This window comes from Corvus brachyrhynchos, unplaced genomic scaffold (genome assembly GCF_000691975.1).
Source record: "Corvus brachyrhynchos isolate BGI_N302 unplaced genomic scaffold, ASM69197v1 scaffold413, whole genome shotgun sequence".
NCBI classification, from domain to species: domain Eukaryota; kingdom Metazoa; phylum Chordata; class Aves; order Passeriformes; family Corvidae; genus Corvus; species Corvus brachyrhynchos.
In genome coordinates, this window is record NW_008237240.1 from 578,562 (window position 1) to 600,796 (window position 22,235).

The 22,235-nt window shown below is 44.4% G+C and overlaps 1 protein-coding gene across 1 annotated transcript in view; it reads right to left on the minus strand.

Annotated features, from left to right (window-relative positions):
- The window catches only part of BACE2 (beta-site APP-cleaving enzyme 2), a 47,045-nt gene extending 25,457 nt beyond the window's left edge, over positions 1-21,588 (minus strand). Inside the window, exons 1-3 of the mRNA XM_008630593.2 lie at positions 21,511-21,588; positions 9,424-9,512; positions 107-323 (exon numbers count right to left, since the gene is read on the minus strand). Coding sequence (XP_008628815.2) covers positions 107-323; positions 9,424-9,512; positions 21,511-21,573 — 369 coding nt within the window. The 5' untranslated portion in view covers positions 21,574-21,588. The remainder of the gene's footprint in view (positions 1-106; positions 324-9,423; positions 9,513-21,510) is intronic.
- Between the last annotated feature and the right edge of the window lie 647 nt (positions 21,589-22,235).

The window sequence follows — 22,235 nt, forward strand, 5'->3', positions numbered from 1 at the left end:
TGGAAGGGTGGAGTCTAATGCTGACAGATGATCTGCTGGCTTTATTTTAATAGATTTCTGTTTACTGTCCTTGTGGAAGACAATCAGTGGGGAAGGGATGGTTTACCTTGGCTAAGGCATCGTAGGCAAGACCAAGGATTCCGTGCCATTTAACCCCTGGCAGGAAGAAATTCTCTGACTCGAGGATAGTGGCAATATTGATGGTGTAGCTGCCATAGAGTCCTTTGGGCATGGTAATGACATCTGTGCCCAGCACTCCAGTCCAGCTGCCTTGGCTGTACTTCACTGTGACTTCAATCCCTTCAGATCTGTATGTGCTTGACCTTTAAAAGGAAAGGATACACTCATGCACGAGCTGTTCATTTACAATGCAAGGCAACAGAATATATTTGAGCTCAATTTTTCCCAGAGAGGGGAAAAAAATAAAGTGTGTAAAATATATATTCATACTGTTTGTAAAAGCAGTAAAAAGCAGAAATTAAACCCAAAACTCAAGGCCCCATTTTTATGCAGAAGCCGTCAATAACTCAAATCTTCACAATGTGTGTTTAAAAAAAATAAATTATCTAAGGTATTATGTCACCTAGTGCAGTGTCCCTGGCTCAGACTGGTCCATCACAACAGGAGCAACACTTTTAACTGGAGAAGGAATGCATTAGATGGCACTAGGAAATGAAAAGCTGCTGAATTCAAATCTAAAATTGAAATGCCAAGCTAACTAAATAGCTGTAGACTAATACCTCATTAATATTCTTAAAAGGTCCGTTTTGGGTAAATTGGAATATTATTGTGAGTATCAACAGCAAGACAGAGGTTTCCTAAATCTGCAGGCTGGCCTATCTATGACCAAGTAATAGACTTGGATATTATTAACAAAAGATTCACTGACTTGGAGGAGGAAAGGAACTGATTTTTTCTAGACCAGGGAAGCAAAGGAAAAGAAGCAGTTAAGTATGGCAAGCAAAGGAAGGAACAGAATCCTGTTTAAAAGGCTTAACAAAAACATTAGTAAAAGCTTCAACAGATTTTTCATTTTAAAGACCTGTAATCTGTAAGTATTGTAATCATATTCCACCCACAGCTCTGCTGAAGAGCTACAAAATTTCTAGATCCCTTACAATTTATTTTGGAGCCACTCCTTGGCATACAGCTTCCCCTTTTGAACAGACCAGACTCAGTGCATCTGAAAAGACTTTTCACAGCAATCCAGCTTTAATCTAACAGCCACGTGAAGTGGCTTCACAGCCCCTGTGCCTGAGCTTGCCAGCATGAATTTGGTGTGATTTTCATTATTATGAGGAACAACCTTCAGATGGCAACATGGACAAGCCCCATAATTCAAACACTTTATCCTGAGGGACACTTTGGCCATATGGATCATGCAACTGAATCCTCCTAGCTGAGGGAGGGAGGAAGGAATAAGGAAGGAATAAGAGGCCAGGTTCTAACCCTAAGAAGTTCTGGATACTCCCAAGACCTAACCCTTCAAGGGTTAACATCCAAGGCAGCAGAAATACATGAGATAATATTCAAAAAGGCAGGAGTTCCAGAGATATTACCTGTATCTGATAATTTCCACTGCTACTGTGTAATTCTGCATTTGTATGACACTTACACAAAGGGACATCTCAGCTCAGGCAGGGTCTTCAGAACACCACTGTGACACTGGCAGTACATTTTATAAATCAAAATAGAGTCTGAATAATTAGTGGCATAAGAGAAACTGGGGGGCAGGAAATGAAAGGGAGAATACAGGGTTCTTCATGTAGAAAAGTGTCAGGCTGGGCAGCAGAAGAGGAAACATCTGAAATCAGAGAGAAAATTGAGTGCTGGGAGAATAAAGCGAAGCAAATCTGCAAATACAAGTAGTGCATGACTAGAACAGCAGCAGCACATGGCTCTTCTTCCATAAGCAGGAAGAGCCTGATGGATCAAGCTGTGGACCAGGACACAGAAAGACTGGATTCATTTTCCAGCACAGCTGGTGACCTTTCTTGTGGAAAGGCACGGCAAGTCCCTTCCTCACCATTTGTGCCTCAGCTTCCCCACCTGTAGAAATGGATATGAAGACACTCATCTTATTTGTAAAGCTCACAAATGTCATATTGAAGAGAAGACTTTATTATTTCCTTCAAGGAGTAAAATTGCTAACGTGGGAAGGGATCCCGCATAAACCTTGTAGCAGTAAATTATATTTTGTTCTGCAAAACCACCTCCTGCCCCATCTTCTTGCCTGTAATCAGCCAATCTGAGTTTTTTCACCTTTCCACCTCGCTGATCTAAAGCAAGAAAACTTTAGAGGTCAAAACTAGAGACTTATTGTAATTCATGGGCAGAGGGTTTTAAAACAAACACACAGCACAGAAAAGAAAATTATAAACAAGCTGTTTTGGCTGTGATGAGAAAAGAAGAAATTCACATCTTCCAGCAGGACAAAGTGTATCTTAGCCAGAGGCAAAGAATAAGGTCTCCTAGATCGTGGTGCTGTAGTGACCCCTACTCCCTCCTCCCTCTCATTCCCATTTCTATCTTCTCTCCAAAGCACCCACCAGAAACCTGGTCCTCAAACCTCAAATGGATCTCAAGCCTCAGCTGAGCAAACTAGCAATGGGGTAATTTTCTCTTGCAGAGTTAATCCTCATTACCAGCACACAGCACAGAACAAAACACAACCAAAATGTTATTTCTTATGTCACGAACCCTTTGCAGCAAGCTCAACACGGCAACAGCAAATCCACCACCTGCAGTAACACCAACCTCACCAAACAACTTTAAGACAAAGCAAACATGAAAATACAGCAGAAATTATTGATTTCTAACCAAGAAGTCCCATTTAATCTGCAGGGTTCCCACAACAAGTTTATAATTCACCCCAAACCACCAGCTGTACAGTGCACACAACCAACGCCACAGGATCACACTGCAAAAGCAGCAGGTTTTTTTGTTTGCTGGTATATAACTTATGGTATTACCTCAATTTATTGCCTATATTTCTCTTACCTCCCTATCTCTTGGAAAGATCAACACTTGAGCAGCTTGCTTTTGAACCTTCAGATGGTGAGGCAGTAGTACTCACACTGAAAAAAATGAATACTGTTCCTGAATAGTGAAAGCCCTGAGCATGTCATATTTACATATTGCTGCAGAGCCATTACTGATCACTTGGGTTCAAGTGTAAAAATCCCTCTATATGTCTGTTTAAGTAGCTCTTTTATCTTAAGTAGAGTACTCAACAAAACTACTTGTTATTTTGAACGGTGTGAGAAACACACACTGTGATTTCTTTTCAGTTCAGGACAAATTTTGCAAAACCTTTTACATTGTGGTGACTTAGCGTGATTATCACAGCAAACTCAAAACTTTTCACAGCAAAGGTTTGTCAGAGCCACTCAAAAGCCAAGTTGTGAAAGAGTTCATGGCAACAGCTTTATTCGCCTTGTACAGAAAGAGCCAGGCAATTGAACAGCAGGATTATATCGCATACATTATATGATACACAACATCATTTAACAGGTTAGTTCTAGAATTGCTCCAGGAGGGCTCTTCCTGAAAAACACACTCTTCATGTCCTTTGAAACAGAGATAATGCCTTTCCCATGCCCCCCCCTCTATTTCAGTCAAAATAGAATCATGCATTCAATTTCTGATTTTGATCATCTGAATAAAATTAAACTAAGAGTGTGGCATCAGGAAATTAAGACCCATCACTCTCTCCAACACAACATGAATATTCTAATAAGCACACATCTATAACTCATAACCCATTAATTTAACTAATTACTAATCTTTCTTTCCCCTTGTCTTCAACTTGCAGTTTAAGACGTCGGAAGCACTCCATGACAATATAGGGAAAAACTGCAGGAGTGATTACCAGATGAGAGGAAACCTCTTTATCTAATCTTGAAGTGTTCCACCTAGGAAGGAAGAAAAGTGCCCATAGGTCATTTTTCTCATTTACACATGGGCAAAGGTCGCTCTTGAGTAATTTTACAGATCCAGCTGATGTGATATCAATGCCCCTGTTTACCATCTCTGCAAAATCATGACAACCAAGTGTGCTGGTTTGGGCTGGGGATAGAGTTAATTTTCTTCACAGTAGCTAGCACAGGCTGTGTTTTGGGTTTGTGCTGAAAACAGGGTTGAAATATAGAGATGTTTTTGTTATTACTGAGCAGCTCTTGCCCAGAGCTGAGGCTTTTTCTCCTTCTCACCCCACCCCACCCTTGCTAGGCTTGGTGTGCACAAGAATTTGGGAGGGGACACAGCCAGGACAGCTGACCCCAGCTGACCCCAGGGATATCCCACACCATGGTGTCATGCTCAGCATATAGAGCTGGGGAAAGAAGGGGAAAGGGAGGGATGTTTGGGGTTATGTTGTTTGTCTTCCCAAATCCCTACTACATGAGTTGGAGCCCTGCTTGATGGCTCAACACCTGCCTGCCATGGGAAGTGGTGAACCAATTCCTGGTTTTCCTCTGCTTGTGCACACGTCTTGGGCTTTACCTGTTACACTGTCTTTATCTCAACCCAGGAGTTTTACCACTTCTACACTTCCGATTCTCCCTCTGACCCCACTGCTGAGGGAGGGAGTGGCTGTGTGGGGCAGACCTGCCATTGAGGTTTAAACCACGACACCAGGGAAGGTGTTCCGACTGCTCGGAAAAGTCTGTCCTAGGGCCAGTCTCAAAAAGAGACAAGCAGCAGGACTCAAGGGACTGGAGCTGACTGGGCTTCACCTCAGTTCAGAAAAAGTCTCCAAGAACAACCTCCCAGAATTGTTTCCAAGCACCTGAAGGACAGTAGTGCAGTCACAGGCACTCAATGAGGAATTTCACAGGCACATCACACGTGACCAGTCTCACTGCCTTCTACAACAAGACTGGATGCACAGACGAGGAGAACAGTGGCTGTAGCACATCTTGGCTTCAGTCAGGCTTTGGACACTGCCTCTCATGGCATTCCCATGTGGAAGCTGAGGATGTGGGACTGAACACATGAGACACTGTGTGGGCTGAAGATGGGCTGCACCCCTGGGTCCAAAGGGTGGTGATCATTGACTCATGACAAGCAGAGAGCCCCACAGGTTGTGAGTGGAGGAAAAACTGTCCACAGCCTGAAGGAAAGGAGGCTCAGCAGAGACTTCCTCACTCTTTACAACTCCCTGGCAGGAGGGTGCAGGGAGCTGAGAGTCAGTCTCTTCTCCCAGGCAACAGCAACAGGACAAGAGGACATAGCATCAAGCTGTGCAGGAGAGGTTCAGGCTCGACATCAGGAGGAATTTCTTCATGGGAAGGGTTGTTAAACACTGGAACAGGCTGCCCAGGGAGGTGGTGGACTCATCCTGCGTGGAGGTGTACAAGGAAGGCCTGGATGTGGCACTCAGTGCTCTGGGCTGGGTGACAAGTGGGGATTTGTCACAGGTTGGACTCAATGACCTTGGAAGTCTTTTCCAACCTAAACCATTCTGTGACTCTGTGAATGTCTTCATCAAGAACCTACATGAAGGACAGGCTGCACACTCAGATTTGCACAGGTCCTACATCGAAGGGACTAGTTGACATGCTGACTGCCAGAGCCATGAGTTACATTTTTTGAGGTTCAGGTTGGACAACAGGAAGTATTTCCTCCACAGGAGATTGTGGCACGGCACTGGAACACGCTGCCTGGATACAGCATGGATTCTCAGAGGTTTATAGGACTTGGCGGGACACAGCCATGGCTCACCTGCTCTGGTGACAGCCCTGCCTCATTCAGGATGTGTGCTAGGTGACCTACAGAGCTTTCTTGCAACCAGTGTTTTTGAAACATCTCCCTGATTTCACTGGGACCAGGATGCCTCCGAGACGGCATTTATTTAAATGTAGTTAAAATATTTAAAATGGAAGCAGCATGGTGTACCCAGGAGTCTGCTGATGTTTGTATTCTGAGCACACTGCAGGACTCCATCAGTGCAACCCAAACCAGAAACTGTTGCTGCAATTGCTCTGGAGCGTAATGACTTGATTTGGAATTTTACAAAGCACTCTTAACTAACTAACTCTTCAGGGTGCAGACTCCAAGGTTACATTATCAACCTTATATTAAACTTCTCAAAACACGGTATCCACTGAGAACACCGACCAGAGGCTGTAACCTTCACATGATTCCACAGTCTGTCCTTTTCCCCACACAAGCTCTGCTGTTGCTGTTTCTAATGGTTTATGTTTCTTATGAGGGAGGCCTTGTCCTTCCAGTCTCAATAACATCAATTAAGAGACAAGGGAGAAAGAATGCTTGTGCTTTTAATTCCTTGCAATTAAATTTTCTCTAGCCACTGCCTATGGAAGGGGATAACTGGCTGGCAAGGAATACTCTGCAGTAGCACAGAAATAGTTATCAAGTGCAAATTCTGGATTTTCCAGACCTGTATCATATCAGTGTGATGTGAAATATCTCTGTTAACATCTAAATATATGACAGGAGGTGAGGCTATTCTAGTAAGCAGTATGGAAATAATGGATTTCCCTCCATTACCAGTGCATCTTACTGGAAAAAGTGTAAAACCCCATGTTAAAACACCTATGAGGTAGTGAGAAGGGTGATACTCTCCAGTTTCCCAGCCCTCTAAGTATTTTTATCCATATGCTTCAGCTAAAGATAGACACTGCATTTTGGAGAAGTTTACCTGAAATAATTGAAACTAGAGAAAGGCAGAAAGGGAGGAAGAAAAGAGGGAGAGTGATTCAGACAGACAAAGCTGTGCTTGGCTGTGATTAATGTCAGCTTATGTTAAACACAGCAAATTTAGTGCATAACAAACACCAGAACCACCAAGCTGTATTTTATAAATAACAAGATTCATCAGGGTCTGTCCAGATCACTGACTGATTGAGGCCTGAGGCCTCAACTAAACAACAAATTAGGTTTTGACTAAGTAATTTTGCTTCTGGATGAAATGTCAAGTAACTGCTACAATTACTGGGTTTTAATTTTTGTTTTCAAACCAAGGCAAAGCATATTGAAACTTTTAATTTCTTGCAAGTCTATTCAGGTAAGAAATTGGCTGAAATTGGTGTGATTTGCAAATGATTTTTTACCTTCTCTTTTCTCTAGCCCTAATTAGTGCTGCTGATGTTCAGCCAGAGCTCAGCTGCACTGCCATCAGTGGGGCTGTTCATGGTGTCAGGCAGGATTTTGCATCAGGCAAGGCCAAAGTTCCCACCAGGCAACCAACATCCACGGGATGTCACAGGTGTCCCAGGAGCTGCCTTATCATCCTGTCTTGCACGGAGGAGCCAGAATCCAAAAGACGCGCTAATCTCCACCACGGGGTGTTGGGGTCCCTTCCCCCCTGCCATGTGGTCCTGGGAGAGGGGCCCTGAGGGGACAGACACGGGCTTTCCCTGCCCCTGGTCAGCCTCGTTCCCCGTTGGTTGGTTTGTGTTCCCCTGTGCGGGCAAAGACCCTCGGGTCCCGTGATTGAGCAGCTCCTCGGCAGAGGCCCGGCCATGCGGCTGGAGAAATAAACATCTCTCTGAAACAGCTATCAAGAGTCGGTCCATATATATTTCTTTTCCACAGGCCTTGTTGTCTGATACACGTGTTGCAATATCCACACTGTAACAAATGGTGGATAATGCAGGCAGAACAATCCCTGATCCCTAAGGACAGCGACTGATTTGTGAGTAAACTCCGGATTTCTCTTCTTGTTTTTGTTTTGCTGTTCCATCTCTAAACTATGGAGGAACCGTGGGAAGACTCTTGGCTCTCAGAGCTGCATATGGACATTTATCTTAAACTTGAAAAGATTCTTGAACAACGATTTATAAATTTTAGCTTAATTCAAGCTCAAAAGGAACTGAAACATTTCCTTTCATGGTTGTTTAAGAACTTTTTCTACATTTCTTGGGATTCGGTATCCACTGAGAACACCGACCAGAGGCTGTAACCTTCACATGATTCCACAGTCTGTCCTTTTCCCCACACAAGCTCTGCTGTTGCTGTTTCTAATGGTTTATGTTTCTTATGAGGGAGGCCTTGTCCTTCCAGTCTCAATAACATCAATTAAGAGACAAGGGAGAAAGAATGCTTGTGCTTTTAATTCCTTGCAATTAAATTTTCTCTAGCCACTGCCTATGGAAGGGGATAACTGGCTGGCAAGGAATACTCTGCAGTAGCACAGAAATAGTTATCAAGTGCAAATTCTGGATTTTCCAGACCTGTATCATATCAGTGTGATGTGAAATATCTCTGTTAACATCTAAATATATGACAGGAGGTGAGGCTATTCTAGTAAGCAGTATGGAAATAATGGATTTCCCTCCATTACCAGTGCATCTTACTGGAAAAAGTGTAAAACCCCATGTTAAAACACCTATGAGGTAGTGAGAAGGGTGATACTCTCCAGTTTCCCAGCCCTCTAAGTATTTTTATCCATATGCTTCAGCTAAAGATAGACACTGCATTTTGGAGAAGTTTACCTGAAATAATTGAAACTAGAGAAAGGCAGAAAGGGAGGAAGAAAAGAGGGAGAGTGATTCAGACAGACAAAGCTGTGCTTGGCTGTGATTAATGTCAGCTTATGTTAAACACAGCAAATTTAGTGCATAACAAACACCAGAACCACCAAGCTGTATTTTATAAATAACAAGATTCATCAGGGTCTGTCCAGATCACTGACTGATTGAGGCCTGAGGCCTCAACTAAACAACAAATTAGGTTTTGACTAAGTAATTTTGCTTCTGGATGAAATGTCAAGTAACTGCTACAATTACTGGGTTTTAATTTTTGTTTTCAAACCAAGGCAAAGCATATTGAAACTTTTAATTTCTTGCAAGTCTATTCAGGTAAGAAATTGGCTGAAATTGGTGTGATTTGCAAATGATTTTTTACCTTCTCTTTTCTCTAGCCCTAATTAGTGCTGCTGATGTTCAGCCAGAGCTCAGCTGCACTGCCATCAGTGGGGCTGTTCATGGTGTCAGGCAGGATTTTGCATCAGGCAAGGCCAAAGTTCCCACCAGGCAACCAACATCCACGGGATGTCACAGGTGTCCCAGGAGCTGCCTTATCATCCTGTCTTGCACGGAGGAGCCAGAATCCAAAAGACGCGCTAATCTCCACCACGGGGGGTTGGGGTCCCTTCCCCCCTGCCATGTGGTCCTGGGAGAGGGGCCCTGAGGGGACAGACACGGGCTTTCCCTGCCCCTGGTCAGCCTCGTTCCCCGTTGGTTGGTTTGTGTTCCCCTGTGCGGGCAAGGACCCTCGGGTCCCGTGATTGCCTCAGTTCCTCGGCAGATCCTGGCCATGCGGCTGGAGAAATAAACATCTCTCTGAAACAGCTATCAAGAATCAGTCCATATAAATTTCTTTTCCACGGGCCTCGTTGTCTGATACACGTGTTGCAGTATCCGCACTGTAACAACGGGCAGCAGAACAGGTACTTACAGCTCAGGATTGAAGTAGGACGTGACATCAGGATCAGGCACACCTGCTACAGCAAAATTGCTGCTCCCAGTGTCAACCAGAATATTTAACTGCCAAAAAGAGAAGAAAGGAGAGGTAATTTGCATATCCAATTAAACAAACGAACCAAAAAGATAAAAAAACCCAATCATTGCAGTTTTTATCTAAACTCCCTTCAGTTTTAAAATCATGGTGAGCATTGCCCTGAGAAATACATTTAGTGTCACTTTTGGGAAAGATATGCTGCTGCGGCCCCTCCAAAACAGCTGATCATGCTGAAATGCTTTAAAATAGTCCTGTTCCTGGAAGGGGGAAAACCCGCCAAGCCCACATTTGCACAGCAGATGAATTCTTGATCATCTCAAATTTTTTTGGCCCAACCCATGAGTCTTGGCAAGCTGTCCAGGAGATAGGCTGAACTATGGACTGCTTAAAGCACTGTTTGCCTTAGAGCTTATGAAGATTCCAAGGTAGGGGCTGAGTGCAGGTCTGGACAGAAATAAGCAGGAGCAGGAAGCTGCCTCATGGCTTGGAAAACATGGGAGCGATGCCCAGTTCATCCCAAACAGCAGCAACCTTCCACAGCCTTCACCACCTTTAAAAATGAGGGTGGCAGATTTATTAACACCGTGATTGAAAGGTGGCCTAAGAGGGGGCCACTTGTTTGGTTAATTGGGAGGGTGATTTAGGCTGAAAACTGCCTCACAAAACCACATGGACAAAACAAGACACCTCCTTTCCCCATCTGGCTCAGGTAACCAGGCTGGTCCATCACAGCTGCACAGTGGCAAAGCTGAAGGAAAACGCAGCCACATGCAGGATCACTTCTTTCAGTGAGACCTGGAAACTACATTAGGTACAGAGCCATTAAATGCTAAGTTCAAATCAGTCAGGGACTCTGCTGCTACCAAAAGAATGGTCACACTTCTTCTCTGCTCTTGGCTGGATGCTTCCCAGGGCTCCCTGGCGCAGCCACGGGGCTGTGATGCAAATCAGATCAGGTTCCTCATCTACAGGTACCAAAAAAAAAAAAAAAATATAGCAATCTGCCCTATCAGGCAGCTACTCAAATGGAGATGGTAGGAGCAGATACCAGAAAAAGGCAACCATGCCTCCTTTGGTGACAACACGGTCTCAGATTGGCTTAAAACACCTGTCCCCAGAAAAATATTACGGAATTAAGAATTTTCCTGTAGGAGGGAGTGAGACACGAAGATTTGGTTGCCCATGCCTTAAAGCCAGCTCAAACCAGCCCCTTTGGTTGTCCTCATCACTCCTTAAGACGTGATGTAGCTTGGGATCTAGAACCGGAAGGGGAGGTGGGAAGGGCAAGAGAGAACAATCAGGGAAACAGTTTTGGTATTGACACGGGAAGTGGAGAAACAGGGCTGAACTGAGAAATGAGTGTAAACACAAAGGAGAAAGCATTTGAAGAAGACGTGCTGAATCCTTCTCTAACAAGACTGAGCGTAGACAAAAAGTGTGAGTCAATGCTCAAAAACATCTTTGGTTTGCTCATGGAGGGGGAGGGAGGTGACGGTTACTCTCGTTTTACCCCCTTAAAGTTTTACCCCCTTAAGTATGGGAGTGAGGATCCCTGAAATTTAGACAAGAACACAAAACCAAGCAGTAGTTTCTGAGAATCTCTTCTCAACTGCACGCACACTCTGTCATTGGTATTCCCAGCTCCAATCTTGCAGAAATTTTAAGACTAAAAAGAAACAAACCTACAACCTTAGCCAAGCACCTCGCTGCATCCCAGATTTTAGATTAAGCAAAGACAATACATTAAAATTTATTTTGCACCCACACGAGTGAGACAGAGACATCTAAAAACAAAAGGACATCCTCAAGTTCACCTGGCTCCAGGAGCTGGGGCTTTAAAAGAAAATAAGAGCCTCTGAGACACTGCAATAAAATCCAAAGTTTGCTACATACTTCATTTCAATGATATCAAAACCCAAACATTTTTTCAACCACCTAACAAAGTACAAACTATTCATTTCCACCCCCCCCCCCTTCCCTGGCATAGAAACCATATGAAAAATAAATAACAAAGACCAGCTACAATGTGTGCATCTATCAGGACCGACAAAATTTGCCTCAAAGGGGTGCTGCAGGGCTTAAATTAATTAGCCTTTCCGAGGTAGTCCATGAAGCTTGAGTAATGGGCACTGTACATCAGCTGCATAAATACATGTAGGTGTTACCTTAGCCTCAGTGATATGCATGGCACCGTACACGGAGGAGAACTTGGGGAAAAAAAAACAACCAACCAAAACCAACCAAAAATCACTAAATATGACACATATGAAAGATATTTTATCCCCGCACCTTAAATACAATGTTATTGTCAAGGAATTCACAAACCATCGGAGGAAAGAGCAAATTTACTACCCACAAGACGGAGCAAAATCAAGATTTCCAGAAGAAAATAGATATCCCCCACAAAGAAGGAGGGAAAGCACAAAGCCGGCTAACCATGCAAGCTCCAGCCCACTCAGACACAGCAGAGCTCACATGACAGATGCTATTGAGGCTGACATTCTCTATCCACATGTTTGTGCATAATGAGATGCAGGCGGCCAGGGCAGACACTGATTTATTGTAGTCCTCACAATAGCGCCAGTGATTAGCAGCTCATTTTGGGGTGGGTATAACTTACTGAGTTCTCTTTCTCTCCTGGCTACCCTTCGGGTCTGAATTTTCTTTAGTGCCTTCACGTCTCATTAAGAGCCACTTTCATGTTGTGAAGGCTCCACTGGAGCCTACTTCATTCCACGGTGCCCGCCGGGCTCATGGTGCTGCTGGGGCAGCTTCAGGCAAGCTCTGGAGAGTCACAAGGTGGCCACTGAAGGAGCCATGGTCCAGGGCTGTCCATCCTGTCCTGTCTTGATCAACTGTGGAGAGCAGCCCTGCCGAGAAGGACTTGGGGGTGCTGGTGGCTGAGAGGTTGGAGATGTCCTAGGAAATGTCAACTTAAAGCCCAGAAACCAGCTGTGTCCTGGGCTGCATCCAAAGCAGTGTGGGCAGAGGTGAGGGGGGGATTGTGCCCCTGTGCTCAGGTGAGAGCCCACCTGCAGAGCTGCCCCAGCCCTGGGCCCAGCACAGGGAGGACGTGGAGCTGCTGGAGAGAGGCCAGAGGAGGCACCAGGATGAGCAGAGGGATGGAGCAACTCTGCTGGGAGGAAAGGCTGTGAGAGCTGGGATTGTTCAGCCTGGAGAGGAGAAGCTTTGGGCTGAGCTCAGTGTGGCCTTGCAGGGCCTGAAGGAACCACAGGAAACCTGGAGAGAGACAATTCCCAAGGAATGGCTTCAAACTGACAAGAGTGGGTTAGATTAAATATTAGAAAATACTTCCTCCCTGCGAGGGTGATGAGGCACTGGAACAAGTCACCCAGAGCAGCTGTGGCTGCCCCATGATCCCTGGCAGTGTCCAAGGCCAGGTTGGACGGGGCTTGGAGCAGCCTGGGATAGTGGAAGGTGCCCTTGCCATGGCAGGGGAGTTGGATTTGGATGATCTCTAATTTCCCTTCCAACCCAAACCATTCTATGATTCTGTGATCTCCAGAGGACAGCCCTGCCCTCTCCTAAAACACGAACCCACACTTTGTGCTCACTCCCCAGCTGCTGCACTTTGCTGCCCGGCTCACAAGCAAAAACTGAATTCCATGGCACCTCAGCCTGATTCCCTGAGCAATCCGCTGATAGCTGGAGGGTGACCACACCTCTCTGTGCCTTCACCGTTCTCCCACAGGGACAGAGGACCCTGACACCGAGGCAGAGCCAGCAGTGGTGGCACGGTTGGTAAATCGGAGCTCTCACGGGCAGGCAGAGCAGCTTCCTTGGGTTTATCATGGCCATCCCGAGTGGAACACTTCCAGTCACCCAGAGATGCTTGTTTAGTGATCCCCTTGTTCTGCCACAGATTGTCAGATGAAACCAGGTTTTGCACAGGTCACCTTCAGAGAGACTTGGCTGGATGAGGCTTTGGAGTAAAACTGCACAAAGACTGCTGACTGATCATGTGCCCAGCATTAAAACCAATGAAAAACTACTTTCCTTTTTCTTTTGGAAGAAGCAAAGCCTTGTCTGGGATTTTTTTTTTTTTTTGTGGTTTCCAAGTGCAATTTCAGACCTAGACAGCAGACACTGAGAGCAAATGCACTAAATTGTTTCTTCCCCTCAAAGGTCATCTTTACCACAGCTGTGGGGCATGAAACCTGCACCTAGTAAAGCACCTGGAGATTATTTTGCTGTCTGCATTTCCTATATGCAAATAGTGTTATTATTAACAGGAGGTTCACAAAGATCCCTACTTTACAGAAAGCAAGACAGGAACATCCACCTCTGCCATGACAAACTTACAGAGGGAATCTGGCACTATCTATATGCCATTAAGTTGTGGCTATAAAAACAAGCAAATCCAAACTTCTTTACTGAAAGTCACAAACACTGAAAGCAGAAGCCTCGGAGGTTATGCATTTTACATTTTTTCTACTCTGAAAGGGTAGAGACACTAAAAAAATCCCCAGTCCTAATGATTTCTTTCCACTAGAAGTCAAACGCTTTGTCAATTCTTCAAGGATCCCTTAAACTTCCCACTGCTTGATTTAGCACCAGCATCAAATAGCACTTACTGTATGCTATGCTGCTTCAATAATTTAACTTACCACTATGTTTTTAATATTTCTTAGCCTTCCATTGCTAAATATTGTTGTATTTTGCTACCAGAAAAAAAAAAAAATTGCCTATTGATGTGTTATCTTTTTTTCATTCAGCAAAGCTTTGGCACTCTGTGCTTCAGGCACCTGCCCTGGAACAGCAGGTGATGTCAATATGACGACATCCACACTAGAATGGTTATTCTTCATGCCTCATTTAACTGCCTGGCATAAAACAATTTGCAGTTATCCACCATGCATTCAGAAAGTGACTTCCTTCACATTTTGAAGGAAAGTGAGAGCAGCAATCATTCATTTTTTGCTGCAGAGTGGTTGCTCGTATCCCTTAGCTGGGACAGAAGTTGCCTCTGTTCTCATACACGGCCCGCTCAGACTTTGTAGAAGTTTCTCTTCCCTCTTTTAGTTTGAGGCTGGGAGGTTTTGGTAACTTCCAGAAAAATATACAAAACAAATCCCACAGGCTGAAAGTGCAAAATGCACTTCTTTGAAGCAGCTGTCTGCATGGTTTAGCATCCACAGCCTTTTCCAGGTGTGGAATCCTAGGGCTTGCCATCAAACCTCCTGCTTTTGATGTGATTCCCCAGGTCACCCACACTGAGCTAGGGATACTCTTCATCCTCACTAAGAGACTGGTCCATAGAAAAAACCACTTTATTTTTTTTTCCCCAAGTTCACAGGTCTGATCAATCCCTTTAGGTCAAGCAGTAAAGTTCCACAACTGGACAGGCTGCAATTTCTACAACTGCTTGAAAGGAGGTTGTAGTGAGCTGGTGTCAGTCTTTTCTCCCAGGAAGCAAGTGACAGGATGAGGGGGAATGGCCTCAAGCTGCACCAGGGGAGGTTTAGACTGGATATTAGGGAAAAATTTTACTCGAAAATTGTTGTAAAGCACTGGACCAGACTGACCAGGGGAGTGGTAGAGTCACCATGCCTGGAAGTGTTCAACAAACATGTGGATGTGGCACTTGAGAACATGGTTAATTGATGAACATGGAAGGTGGTGCTGGGTTGATGGCTGGACTGAAAGGTCTTTCCCAGCCTTAACTATTCCATGATTCTGTAAAGAAACCAGATTGCAAAAATGTATTTGGCTCTTCATTGCTGCTTCAGCTGAAGCATAGGCAGTAGGAAGAAAAATAAAAAAAGGAATAGGATTTGCACAGAAAGGTCCATAAATGCAATAAACAATCTCATTCAGCCTTACATTTACTCTGGGATTCAGACAAAACCTTAATGATAATTGATAATTTTCCTTCACAAGGCAGCAGAGCAAAGAATCTGGCTCTGTAAGAATTCATAGAATCATTGAATGGTTTGGGTTGGAAAGAACCACAAAGATCATCCAGTCCCACCCCCAGGGACACCTTCCACTATCCCAGGTTGCTCCAAGCCCTGTTCAGCCTGGCCTTGGACAGTGCCAGGGATCCAGGGGCAGCCACAGCTGCTTTGGGCACCCTGTGCCAGGGCCTCACCACCCTCCTCAAGGAAGAATTTTTTAAAATATCTAATCTAAATCTACTCTCTTTTAGCAATGATATCTCTTTTCCTGATGAAAACTACAAGCTATCATGCCTCCTCTGGGATTTTAACTCGACCCAAGGGCGCCCCTTTCTCTTGTCCTCAGTAAAGAGCAGCCATTCCACACCAGTAACGTTCATGTGCCACTCAAAATCTTGTCCTGCTGTGCTTTCATGATTTCTCCCAAAGCACACACAAAATAGGGCTTGTAATTCTACTCTGCTTGCTGAAGCATGTCACACAGTGAACTATGACAAAGTAAAAAAGTTTTTTTCCCCATGTAGAGACCAGAAATAGGAATCCTCTCATTACCTGCTCAGGAGCTGTTACCACACATCACAATGTACTGGCTTAGTAGAAGTCCACCCCATCTCACCCCTGAACTTGTACCATCTCTTAACTCTCTTTCTTATTTTGCCCTACACATAATAAACCCCCCAGAAAATAATCTGCTAGACAGTACTTAAAAAAAAAAAGACTTCAAAGAAATGCTGTTTCTTGTTAGGGATTAGCAGCTAGAAATCATTTGGGTAACAGCTCTTCTTTTTCAAGCTGGTTAATAGATAGGAAAATTAGTTGGCAATTTAAATGCTGCCTCATTTAACACAATGATTCCTAATTACATTATCACCCCATCTGGCAAGAATTGCTTACAACCATCACACAGAAAAGAAAACACCAGTAACTATGTGCTGTGTTTGCCCACAGTTATTACGTGTTATTATTGGCACTGACTGTCAGGTTATTTCAGCAATTTGTTTCTACAAATTAGTAATATTACAATATGCGGTGGCTTTTTAAGCACAGACACGCTGTATGTTTTTTTTCCCCTCTGTGTTACTCAGAGTTAGCATTTACAGCCTACTTTCTAATAAAAAAAAAAAAATCAGAAGGCTAGGCTTTAATATAGGTTCTTCATCTGTTCCCCTAAAGATGCAGAAATAAAAGCAATTTAAAAGACAAGTTAGAGAAATCTTTGGAAGCATTTCTAGATGTAGAGGACTGCAAAGTCAGACATAAAACTTAAAAAGCCTCCACAGAAACACATTTCTGCTTGCAGAATAACATGTACTTTGTTTAAAAGGTAAGACTGAAAATAAAAATAGGTAAACTTGTTGGGCTGGCACACTGCCCATGAACATTGGGGCAGGGATGGACTCTCCCATTTCTCACTGCTCACAAGCAGTCCCTGCAGCAGAGGAACATCTCACCCCAAAGCCAAATGAGCCTCTGCACCTTGGATGGAATTATGCTTCACCTTGGAGAAGGAGGAAGAGAAGGAGGAAGGGCACAGACCCACATTTTACACCAAGTCCAGGAGAAGTATTTCCAGTGTTGCCCTGAGTGAGGTCACCTCACCAGAGAAAACCTATTTGCTCCTACCTCCAAAAAAACCCCCTCCAGTAGTCATAAGAAGGGTTCACCCATGCACCCAAGATAAGAGAGGCATTGTGAGGAAGTAAAAAAAAAAGAATGGAGATAATTTTCTAATGACGTTTGTTCAGCCGGTGGTGCCCACATTTTGCTGCAGCTCCAGGGATGCAAAGGAAGGTGATTTATTGCTGCATGAAAACGTGGGCAAACCAGAAGGTCAAGTTTATCGCCAAAGATAATTCCTGCTTTCACAACAGCAGAAGTTTGTCACAGAAACTGTGCTGTGTTTGTAGTCTGGGGAGTCAACAGGAGAACAAGCGGCAGCAGCAGGCCAAGCTCTCCAGTGTGTGTTTGGCCTTTGCTGCCATTCCCCTCACTCCATTCCCAGCTGGTGCCAGGACCTGGGATTTACATTTGCTGCCTTTACATTTGCTACCTTCACATTTACCACCTTCACACTCACTCTCTTCCCCAGCCACTTAAAACATCTATTCCCAGAAACTCTGACACCCTCACTGGGCCCCACAGAAGATTTTTTCCCCTCGATCTCTTCATGATCTGCACTGCTAGACTGGGAGGAATACTTTCTTTTCCCTGCCTGAAAAGCAATAATCTCTTTGCCAGAAGATTACAAAGTACTATCTGGATTAGCCAATCTATCCGTGCTTAAGAGCACTGCATGCTCCTGTAGTGGAGATTTGTATAAAAAACACAAATGCTAAAATGACAGATTGCTCTGAAGTATAAACTTGCTAAACTAAATTGTGAGTTGAAATATGAGCATCTGACTGCAGGACTGATGAATAGTCATTTTGAAGAAAAATATTACAGGAAGTGCTTTATATATATTATCATTTTGACAATAAGGGAAGGCTATTATGGTTTAAAGACAAAAAAAATAGTCAGCCAATCAATCCTGGTAACAAAACAAAATATCTATTCTTCATTTCTATGCTCTCCTTCCTGCCAGTGCCCTCGGTTTCCTAAACATTAGCATTCTTTCTGCACATGCCATCTCATGTGCTATCTTATTTTTCAGGCTGAAATTTATTTGCTGTGTCTAGATTTATCATACAGCACATCCATCCTATTCATGCTATATGAACATGCTTTGCTGTTGAACATGAGCCATTACTTGCTTATCTTAGAGCTGTGTGAATCGTAGCAATTTTGTCTCATTGCCTTTTCAGAAAAGATTAACCTTTTTTTCCTCTTTTTTGTATTTTTCCCCCCAGACACAAGTCTCTCTCCCACCTCACAACCTAGAGCAGACAAAACCAGGTGTGTGAAGCAATCCTGTGGTTCACATAAACCAGCTGCAGCTGAAGTCCTGCTCTAGGCACTGGGTTTTGAGTAAAATCTGGACTTATTAGAGAGTAACAACAATGATCTAGAGAGCTAGAAAAAAAATCACCTGTAAATAAGCATTGACAGGCTTTAAATGGCTTGAGAAGACTAAGGGAAAAGTGGTAGTCTTTTAACAGATGTAGGGTGCCACAGAGACCCCCAGGGAGCCAAACCCTTCAGAAGGAAGGGGATGCACAGAAGCCACGAGGTGCCTTCATCAGCCTTCCTCAGTGCAGCCACCAACACTTAACCACAAGCAGAGTTAGCGCTTACTGAGAGCAGCAGGTTCCTCGAGGGCTCCCAAATCTGAGTGAGGAAAATCTGTAAATTTCACTGTACTTACACCACACACGTTCTTGAATGGAAAGATAATGAGTGCCTAGACAAATGAGGGATTAAAAAAACCCCCACAAACACTCTGAAATTCAAGAATGAATGCGTGAGACATCAGCTATTTGCGCTCAAGTGCACACAAAGCTCTTGTTAAATACAAAAGCCTGTTTCCACCTGTTAGTAGGTGTAAAGGAACTAAATTAATCAATTTCCTGGTAATTACAGCACAGCACTGACGAGACAGGGAGGCTGTAAGCCGAATGCCACTGGGAGCAACTCTCACATTTAACTGCAAGCCTCATGAGGAATCCCAGTGCCCACGCAGCCTCGGTTTAGAGACGGGCTGGCTACGTCTAAGCTCTGTGCCATGTCCTAAATTAGCAAGAGTCTCATCCAGAGCTCACCCCTCCCTCCCTGGAGAACAGGGTGACTTAAGGTGCAGGAGAGACAGCTACTGATTCAATAATTCCCCAGCTAGAAAGAGCCTAACTCTTGGAGATGTGCTTGTGAATGGCATCACTCATCTCACAGGCTCCTTCCCAGCATAAAACTTTCTCACTCGGAAACCCCAGACTGTACCCACCTCAGAGCAGACCTGCTGGGCACTGTCCAGCAGGATCTTGAGCTCTATGGGACAAGGGCCAGCCACATCAGATGGAGCTAAGGGTGCTGTAGGAGGACCTGAGGAGGGGGAGAGCTTCCAGCTCCACAGTAAACACGGCACTGTCTGAGGTTAAGTGTCTGCTGTGGCTGTTCTGTTCACCAGCACTGCTTAGGGCATGCTCCTTCTAAAAAAGCAGAATCATGTCAAAGAATTTTAGAGGTTGGGTTTTCTTAAGGGAGTAAAAAAGAAAAACAAACAAAAAAGGAATTATGCTAATACGTTACCTTTCAGAATACAATATTAAGGAGGGCTTTTTGCTCTGGTTTTTTTTTTTTTTTTTTTGGTTAAGGTAATGAAATCAGTAAGCCTACATTAATGTATTATATCCAGTGAATGATTACAGTTAGAAGCTGCAAACAGTTCAGAATTTCAATTTTCCGAGGCTTTTGCTCTCCAAAATTAGCTTCCAATTTATTTTGTCAGGTCATTCTTCTCTTTTCCTCTATCGCTCATTAGATTCAGAGAAACTGCTATGAAACTGAAAAAAAAACCAAACAGGCATTTTTAACTCTTCTTCTCTACCTAGCCTCAGAAGTCCTACACTACAGAAAAAAAAAAAAAAAGCTTGTTTTGAAACTAAATCAACAGCTCTCCAACTGCAGTGAGACCAAAACAGTTTTATACATATGTACACAGCCAAGACATGCTAGGCAAACTCAAGAAGGCTTGAAGTGACTAATCTTTAAACCTTCCTCACCCTGTAGGTGAGTCACTGCCCATGTTTACTGTGCCATCTGGAAATAACAAAATTAATCAGGGGAATGAAGCCCACTCCTGATGTTCTTGAGCTTAGGCTAGGAGGCATCCCTAGCCTCATGAGCACTGCTATTTTTTTGGTAATCTCCCTTTTGCCAAAGACACCACAGTCCCTCTGTCCTTCAGCAGCAGGCAGAAACCCTTCAGGAGAAGTTCAGTCTCACTCCTTTATTTCTACCTCTATTTAAAGGTCTGCCTCACACCACAGATCTGAACTTCAAACTCAAATTTAAGTAAGATCCCAGCTTTCAAACTGCATTGGAGATGTGAAACCAAGCGCCAAAGCTGCTCCTTCAGTATTTAAGAAGGTGTTTTTTTGTTTTGTTTTTGAGAGAGACTATTTACAAGATCATGGGGAATGGCTTCAAGCTGACAGAGAGTAGGGTTAGGTGGGATATTAGGAAAAACTTCTTCCCTGTGAGGGTGGTGAGGCCCTGGCACAGGGTGCCCAGAGAAGTTTCCGATGGCCCATCCCTGGCAGTGTTCAAGGCCAGGCTGGATGGGGCTTGGAGCAACCTGGGATAGTGGAAGGTGTCCCTGCCCATGGCAGGGGGTGGGAATGGATGAGTTTTAAGTTCTCTTTCTACCCAGGCCATTCTATAATTCTGTGATTTGAAGGCAGCAAAAAACTTTGAGAAAAGGCTGTATTTCGGAGGCAAATAGAAAGAAAATGAAACTTGCACAGGACAGCAGTGAGAAAAATCAGATTTTTCAGAAGGCTGCATGCCAGGTCTGATCTCTCACCTCTCCTCCCCCCATCACCTCGCTTTTGTAGTGACACGATTCTTTCCAGGCTTTTTTTCCCCCTCCTCTGTCAAGATGTTAGGTTTGGAGATGAGGTTTTGTTAGCAAAGGTTTTTGAAAGCCTGGAGAGCTGTGAGGAGGAGAGGTGAAAGCAGGACACTCCTGACTCATCAAGTCTTATCTGTTCTCCCCAGAAGGAGCTCTTCCCAACAGCACTTCCATACCCACACCGTGGGGCACCACTCATTAGAGAGAACATCCTCCTAGCTGCACTTACTGCCTGCTTTCAGGAAGTCCTCCTTATGTTTTTTTAGTGCTTCTCTTCAAGGGCACTGAATGCTTAGAGACATTTTCCAGTCTGTTCCCCTAAACGCTGTAACAAACCCAAAGTGGATAAGCACAGGTTTCCCTGGGTCCCCTCTATCCACACACCACAACAGTGAAGCAACCAACCTCCCCTAAACATGAAAGTCAATGGATATGATTCCATGGGAACACCCACCTTGCTGCTTACGTGAAGTTCATGGCTCTGAAAGCAGCCTGTCCCTCCTGGAGGCCAGGAAAGAAAGTACAGACATGTTCACGCAGTGAGATCCCTGGATTAGCTGGGATAGTTGGGTATGGAGAGGTAAATAAAGAAGAACGCACCTTGGAAAACCAGCTGTTAACTCCCTGTACTTCAAGGCATGACCTCTGCTGTAAAAATGCCATGACTTGTTCTTCAGGACTGAACTGCAGCACTGCCAGATTTTACTTAACACGAGATCTGGGTTGTGTCAGCCTGAGGAGCTGAAAAGGCCGATCCCACCCTCTTAACTACCTTGAACCACCTCTTCCTCACCTGTCATAGCAGCTCCCACCTCTTTCCTCCCTTTCTGCCCAGAAACAGCCACCATCCCACACTTTCACACACCTACTGGGCTGGTAGGGTGGTAAAGGGACATGACTGGATCTGCCAGTGCAGGCGAGGGAGGGAAAGGAGGGAAAGATCAGGCTAAAACCCCCAAGTTCAGCTATGTCAGTCACAAGGACTGGAATTTGGTTATTCTGATTGTGTTTCCTGTTAAAAACGTTGTGCCACCCCTCTGGGGAAAAGGTGTAGGGCCAGGCAGCTTCCCACTGCTCCGTGCCATCTTCGGTGGCCACAGGAATGTGCACAGGCAGTCCTAGGTCTCAGAGCACAAACAAGGTGATGCAACTCCAGTGGTTTTATTTCCCCGGCAATTAATAAAGGGAATACAGCAGATGGAAGGCTTTTGCTCCCCATTGCACCTGACCTATTTAGGATACTGCCAAGCAGAATTTGATTGTCATCATGGGTGTTCCTTGGAATTATACAAGGGAGTTCAAAGGCACAAACAGAAAACAGCTTT